The 8528-nt window shown below is 31.5% G+C and overlaps 1 protein-coding gene across 1 annotated transcript; it reads right to left on the minus strand.

The window, feature by feature from the left end:
* Positions 1-4882, minus strand: LOC147809525 (zinc finger BED domain-containing protein 5-like). The gene is made up of 2 exons (XM_087162859.1): positions 4500-4882; positions 1-145 (listed from the first exon to the last, which is right to left on the minus strand). The coding sequence occupies exons 1-2, from the start codon at positions 4880-4882 to the stop codon at positions 1-3; spliced, it is 528 nt and encodes a 175-aa protein (XP_087018985.1).
* Positions 4883-8528: the final 3646 nt, after the last annotated feature.

The raw sequence follows: 8528 nt of genomic DNA on the forward strand, positions 1-8528 counted from the left end.
TCAGGCATTATGAGGTCCTTGTACATTATGCCCTTCACGCTTGTAATCACCTCGATGTAACAAGCGCATGGAAGAGTATTTTGTACGCACGGGACCAGTTGGATGGCCGTCGCGTTCACCGGATCTCAATCCGTGTAACTTTTTCCTGAAAAAGTTACCTTTAATCACTTATATGTGCACCTATAGATTCACCAATGCATCTCATAACGCGATTGTCGTCGATACTAATATGCTTTCAAATCAATATAAAAGCTTTTAAAAGTTGATCCAGTCATGCGGAAATTTAATTCATATTTTTTTTTTCATATTTCATATCATATAATTCATTCATATTTTTGAGGATTTTAAAGAAAGTTTTTTAAAAATAAGTAAGTTCTTTAAAAAAAAGTAAGTCGAGTTTCGTAGCCTTATTGGAATCCTAAACTAGGCGATACATTTCGATAAAAAATGAGAATATTCGTTCTTGAAAAAGAAACAACTATATGGCGTTGTAAAATAATTGGATTTGATTGGATTACAAAAAATGGTACATCTTATGCTGATATGTTCTTAATAAATCAAATACGAGATTAAGAATTTTTACTTTTGTTTCGCTGCAGAAGAAAATCGTCTGCAAGAAACGATATTTCTTATTCTTTCATCAGTTTATTTAAATGCGAATAAAAAAAACGTATATATGTTACGATTTTTAGATACCATTTCTATTACTTGTTAATTGATTATTCTTGTTAATAGCTGTTATTATTATTAATAAGAAAACAAGAAAAAAGGAGGCTGTGCAAAGTTTCTTTCACAAGCTGGCGATATTGGTATACGTTCGCGCTTGGAGCTTTTCGTGTTCTTAGATGCAAAGAGGCTCGCCCCTGAGAGATAATGGTTTTATCTTAATTTGCCGTAGAGTATTGTAATAGCAAGGATCGGGCCGAGATAGCCTGGTCGGTAGGGCGCTGGGCCCATATCCAAGAGGTCGTGGGTTCGATCCTCGCCGGCCGAAGACTCCCCGTGTAGTAAATGGTGACTGATGCACGTTAATTCTGTCGAGTCTCAAAGTCCTCCATGTTCCCACAACAAATCAAAACCTCTGGGGGTACTGATCCAGGAGTTTCCTTGTCTTCTGGTTTCCTTACAAGGCTACGGAGTTGAACGTAAGTAGTCGTAAACCCATGAAATTGGGTCGGCTGTTCAACGACGGTTATAAAATAAAATAAAAATAGCAAGGGTCAGTGCTAACATTAATAGTTTTTAAAAATATGAAGACTGGTAACTTAATCATTTCATTCCTGAAATTTATATTGGAGAAACAAGATAATCTCGTTTACTATAAATTGTTTCTAATATAAATAATTATTTTTTTTATCTTAAATTTGGTCATACCAATATTTTAAAACTAAATTTTTAGCAAACACTAGAAAATTTCTTGATTTTTACATAATTTTGCTTTAAAATGCTTTTTACGACATTTCTAAATAATGCATTTTTGTGACAGTAATCTTTACCCACACTCGTGAATCTTTAAAAGGAACAAAGAGAAAAAAGTTCGCGACTGATTATTTATAAATAAGCATTTTTTCAATCTTGTATTTTTTTTAACCATTTGCGCATACAATGTTTCTATTTTCAAAAAACATGAAAAAACAAAACTAAAGTGGTAGATAAGAAATATCTACTTTTGTATTAACAATTTTATACTTCAGCTTTCCTACGCACATGATAAAATCAATAAATAATAATAAAAAAAAATTGCGTCCCTAAGTAATTGTATCTAAGACACTAAATTTCTAGATTTGTTTTTTTTTTTCATTTTCGCTGATTAAAAATATTTTGATAATAATTTGATTTTGATATTTTTTTAAAAAGAAAATAAAGTTTTATGAGTCAAAAATCCATTTTAACCTTATACGAGTAATTCATTCCTTCTTCAACTTAATGATGAATTAAGCAGTTTTAAAACAACAAAATGCTAGTTTCTCCTAAATTATGATGCATTTACTGTATTCTTATTTAGTTGTATTTGTTTAACCTCAATATCTTCTTAAATTTCAAATATAAAAAACTGAATTAAATTTCTTTCACAAAAAATCATATTTTGAAAATAAATAACTACCACTGAATAAAAAAAAATTTTAGTAAAGATTTTCGTTTCAATGAATGAAATAAATTGTAAATGAATATTCAATAATTTGTAGATGACAAAATTAAATAGTAGTTATTGGCAATTTCAGGAAATAATTAGTTCTATTATTACTTAACAGTCATAGTGGGACAAGGAAAGTTTAGTCACGAAATTTTTAGATACAGATAATATCTTTCATAATTTTTGATAGTTTTCAGGAAATGCTGCATCAAATTCTTGAAACTTCTACAGAATTTAAATAAAGAAAGTAATCATACTTAGACTTATTTTGTAATCTTATTTCACGAAGAAAAAAGAACGTATGAACTAATAAAACATTTTTTCTTTAATATAATTCCACGAGCTATTTTGAAGTTTGTTAGAGGGAACGGTATATTTTTCTTACAATTTACGTATGCATGAATTAAATACTAGTTGCAGATTATAAGCTTGTTAGGTAAATTAATTTGCAAATAAAATCCAATTTGCAGGAAATAGTTTTTAAGAATAAAGTTTTTTCTTACGTTCGGAAAAGATGCAGTTTACAAATTCGGAGCTCGGAAATGGTAGAAGGCAATTTGCAAGCGTCTCACAGCACAATCAAAACGTTAGATTCTGAGCTTTTGGTAGGAAATATAAGAATTGGGTATTTGCAACTCAAGAAGAAAAAGATCACTGATACACAGACACCTGATCAATGAACTCAGCTGGTTGTTTAGATCAGGGCTTCTTAAACTTTTTTATATAGCGACCCCCTTCAAGCTTAGGAAATTTTAAACGACCCCCTCCTCCATATAATGAAATATATATTAACCGTAGATGTAGATGTAATATCGCACTATTTTACAATGTAAATAAAATAAGGATTAAAGAATACGTACCCATTCATTTCACATATATATAATTGGAAACGTTGACGGGATATCGGTCGTAATAAAACACAATAAATAGAATGACATAAAACTATATATATATTTATTCAATAGAAAAAATAAACTTTTGTAACAATTTTTTTATAAGAAAACATAAAACTATATCTATATATTCAATAGAAAAAATAAACTTTTGTAACAATTTTTTTAATAAAAACATATTATTAACATCAAACAATATTAATGTGACGGATGTGATTGTTTATTTTTACACAAATAATTAAATCTAGGCTCAATTTGAGTTAGTGCAGATCGTAATAAATTTTCAACGTTTATTAAAGTTGAACGGTATTTTGATTTTATGTAAGTTAATGTGGAAAAGGCTAATTCACATAAATATGTTGTACAAAATGGCAGTAATTTGTTCATTGCCATTTCCGATAGTAGGGGATATTCTGATTTGATTTCTATCCAAAATTCATGCACAGGCACTTGAGAAAATCTAAGTCGCAAGGTAGTATCACTTGTTAATTCGGCAAATTCTTCTTGTGCTTTTAAGTTTAAAAAATTAATTTCTTCCATTTCAATTGAAAATGGATTGCAAATTCATTGTTGTGTATCGATATCATTGGGAAAATACCTATGCATGTAAACTTCCATATCCTTCAAATGATTAACTATAATTTTTGTTATAGGAATATCTTTTTTTGAAATATTGTTACTAATTATATACTCGTCAGTAAATGGAAACATTTCGAGCGATCCACTTTCCACTCTGTTCTTCCATATAAGAATTTTTTTAACAAAGGCCTCAAGTTTATTTTTTAACATAAACATATTAACGCAGACTCCCTGCATTGATAAATTCATATCATTGATTTTATCAAAAATATCTGCCAAATAGCATAGCTTGAGAAGCCATAAATTATCTTGAAAATAATCGGCCAAATTAGAATTTTGCTCTGTTAGAAATATAAGAACTTCATCTTTTAAAGTTAATAATCGTTTCAAACTTCGACCTCTTGATAGCCACCTAACTTCAGCATGTAGCAATAAACTTGTATAATCCGAATCCATATCAATGCACAAATTTTTAAACAATCGACTATTAAGTGCTCGACTTTTAATAAAGTTAATGATTTTGACTGCATCAAAAAACACAGTGTTTAATTCTGGTGCAATTTTTTTAACAGCAAGTGCCTCTCGGTGAATCATACAATGTGTAAATGTAATATAATCATTTCCAGCTTTAACAAATGCTGTAAAACCAAGATCTTGTCCGGTCATTGCTGCAGCACCGTCCGTGCACACACCAACACAATTTTTCCAATTTAATCCTTCTTTTTCAAAAAACTCATTTACTTTTTTATATATATCTTTTCCACGAGTATGACCTTCCAGAAGACGACAAAACAGTATATCTTCATGAATGCTTCCCTCATAAATATATCTTACAAAAAGTAATATGTGCCATTTTTGAAATGTCTGTCGACTCGTCCAGTTGTATTGCAAACTTTGAGCTGTCTTTAAGCCTCATAAGAAGCTGTTGAAATTGATCGTTGCTAATGTCTGAAATTCTTTTGGACACAGTGTCATTTGATAATGGAATTTTACTAATTTCAGCAGCATACTGTTTTCCATGAACAATTTCAGACATTCTTATAGCTGCAGGTAGTAAAAGTTGCTCTCCAATAGTAAAAGGCTTTTTCGTTTTTGCTATCAAATACGAAACTTCATACGATGCCAATAGATATTTATCATTCAAAGTAACATACTTCTCCAAAGTGTTCTTTTCTTTATTTGATGTTTGCAAAAGACGCTCAAAATATTCTATTGGCTTTTTTGATAACGTTGCATGTTTAGTATTCAAATGTCGTTGCAGTTTTGACGGTTTCATGCTTTCTGCAGCCAAAACTTATTTGCAAATTAAGCACACTGGTTGTTCTTCATTGTTGTGAGAAGAGCATGTGAAGCCATACTGCAAATATGATTCGTCATATTTTCTTTTTTTTGTTTTGCTAGAAGTCGGATTTGAAGCACTGCAACTTGGTTGTGACGGCGTGGCAGACTTATTAGTTGGAATTTTAATTAGCCATTTATCCATGATGGTTAAATAATAATAAATAATTAAACAAAATGTAGTTGAACTTTAACGTAATTAAAAACACCAACTGAAAATTACACAGTAAATACACACATGTCACTACGAAGACAAAGCTGAGTCCAAACTGAAGTACAAACAGAAAAATAACTACACTCGAATCTTTACCAGTGCAATGACAACAAATTACGATCAGATCAACCCCGACGCATGGCGTGTTCAAAGTGCGCAGCGCACAAAGGCACCGTGTCACAAAGACGCCGAAAAAGAAGCTTTCATTTAATTTTTTTTATTATTCTTTTATAAAAATAATATGCCGATTCGCCTAGCCTAGCTTGATTATGCTTCCGTATTGTATGTGTAAGCTGTAAGGCGACGCGGCGTCTGGGTACTTATAATCACTAAGTTATCTTGCAAACACTGACGCCGGCGGCCAGACATCAATGTCGAACGTTCAGTTGAAACTCGAGGAGCGCGTTGTATTTATTATTTTAAATGCTACTTCCATATTTTCATTTATAGGCCCTACATAACAGTTTTGCATTGCCACTTTTTTCAAAAAATAGTTATAATAAAACTACAATAGTATTTTGTATGATTTTTATTTGTATTTATATTTGTACGTAGTGTGTATACTAATTTTAAAATTTTATTTATAATGATTGAAAAGTATCAGATCTTTGCGACCCCCTTTCAGTAGTCTCGCGACCCCCCTGGGGGTCGCGACCCACAGTTTAAGAAGCCCTGGTTTAGATGATGATAAAAGATGGCAATATTTAGGATATCGTTGGCTAAGGTCGAGCTAAGTTTCTACACGTGAGTTAGAATGATAATTAATATAAAGTTAATTAAATACAATGTCGTATCGCATATCGAATATGATAAAGTATAATTTTTTCTTGTCTACTTCTTTTATGTAACCAATATTTATAATTTATTTATGTATTTTGTTATAACCGCGAGTTTGTTTTGTGTCTTTGGCAACTTCAATGCACAATTAGTTTGTTTATATTCTGCATAGCTCTGTACCTGCCTTTTGCATCAAGTAAGAAATAAGCAAAATCTTTCCTTGTAAAAGAATATAGAATGTGTTACTTAAGAGCGTTCATATTTGACTGCCTAAGCTCACTCGATATGGAGGGGAAAGAACAGTCACTAACTTAATCCGTTCACACCGGGAAAAGAGAAAATACTGGTAGAAGAACTATTTCAATATTAGATAATATTCGGGAGGAGTTAATCTATTCTCAACAATAACAATTCACTGTAAGGAAATTTATCACGGCGAAGAAGCAATTCAATATAAAAATTGCATCCGTTAAAAACAATTGGTAGTTATGGATTTTTATTATTCCCGGAAAAAAACTAAAAAATGAAATTTATTGTTACCAGTTTTTACTCTGGTGCGCTGCCAAGATGAGACAATCTAGCGTGACCCACCGGTGGGTCACCCCGGAGTGAACGTGTTAAATTAATGCGACGTTTCAGCAGTCATACAAAATCCGTGCGCCGCTGGCCTCACTTTCAGCTATCTAATGGGACAAATTAAAAGTATGTAAATAAATGTGATGGCGTCCAAAATACAATAACAATATCTGCGCCACTTTATAGGGTTATAAACGAAGGTAAGGGGATTTCACCGCAGACTGTACACAACTAAACCAGTTCAAATAAAAGCATTTAAAGTGAATGCAAAGTCGATCTGAAAAGGGAGCAATCATTATAGAACAAGTCTAGAAGTACGACTTTCGGCGCCAGGAAATGATTGTACCACATTGTTTTACTCCTGTCAGACAAAGAGCTGCACACAAGTCGCGAGTCTTTCTATTAAATACAGGGATGCCAAACTGCTTCGCTTTCAGCTGTTGTAGTTGTAGCTGTTGTAGCTCAAGTTGGTAGCAAATTAAGTACGAAAGCTTGTAGAAAAAGGATGATTACGCCTACTCTTTAAAAGTGTCCCCACGAGTTAACTGAAATAAAGTTCCATTTCGCATACCCTCCAACTGCTACGGAATTTCCGTAGTTTCAGAAATCTTCTTTTTTAACTGTAGCAAAATTAATGTCTTAATATTTAAAAAAAAATTAATTTTAGCGTAACTTGTCCACTATTACTTATAAAAGTGCAGGCCATATGGCTAGATTCTTAAGTTCTGATAAAAGTTTTATGAGAGATCCATTTGCTTTAAAAATTTCTACTTTGGTTCGCTACCACTAGAAAGAATTATTTTCAAAATCCTCATAAGTTGGAGGGTATGCGTATAACAGTCAAACCTCGATATCTCGAACTTGAAGGGAGAGGAGAAAAAATTCGGATACCGAAAATTCGAGTTATCGAAAATCGCATGTTATCGATGGTAGAATAAAGAAAAATGCTCTTTACATACCTTATTTAATATTCCATATTTATTCTAAAAACACTTTTTACGCTTAAAAAGATTCAATTGTTGTTTGCTTTAGAGATATGTAAGTTTGTCTATAACACTTTCTAAGTGGACTATAGCTTTAAATGTCTCCTCTGACATATTCGGCTGCCTCTCAATAAATCTCCTTACAGTGCCCACTGCAGAAAGTGTTTGTTTGAGAATTGATTATGAGAATTGGCTTTCTATTCTTAAAATTTTTTTTTAGAATATTTTTTTTATTTTCATAAAACAAATCTACACTATTTATGGAAAAAAAAATCAAGTTATCGAGGGATTAGAAAAAAAAATTCGAGAAATCAAGGTTTTCTTAACATTGAGTGTATAGAAAATTTGAAGGGAATTTTTTTTTCTTCGAGATATCGAAAAATTCGTGAAATCGAGGTTCGAGTTACCGAGGTTCGACTGTACTTTGAATTTTTGAAGCCTAGTGGTGGAAAAATTACTTCAATTTAAAAATACTAAACTAAAATTATCTTAAATCTCGTTACTACTTGAAATATATTTTTATAAAACGGAGCAAGTTGAAAGCTCTGTAAATATTCCACATTAGAGCCCTGTTAACTCTAGAATTGGGTACCAAGGTCACAGTGGATAAAAAGAATCATCCGAAAAATTAAAAAAAATAATAAAAATGATAGGTGGTAAAAAGAAAAATAATTTTAAAACATATTCGTATATATGCAAATATATTTTAAACAGACAACAGATACCTTATTGTTCTTAATCTAAAACACTGAATGATAAAGAAACAATTACATACACAGACATACAGGGTTGCCAACTGTTCCGGATTCGACAAAATGTTTTAAAATACGGTAGAGAACTACAAACTAAAATTTGCAGACTTTAAAATTTTCAACACAGCGTAACTAATAACAATGTGACGTATATAAGACTTTTAATTATTCAGAAGCAATGGTGAGTAATAACTTTAAATTGAATTTACTAAACGAAGAATCATACACATTAAAAGACTACCACTCAATAATATTTTTACGCGGTCCGGACCTAGTTGGTAT

This window comes from Parasteatoda tepidariorum, chromosome 5, assembly GCF_982258835.1.
Source record: "Parasteatoda tepidariorum strain Cologne lab strain chromosome 5, Ptep-v5.0, whole genome shotgun sequence".
Lineage (NCBI taxonomy): Eukaryota > Metazoa > Arthropoda > Arachnida > Araneae > Theridiidae > Parasteatoda > Parasteatoda tepidariorum.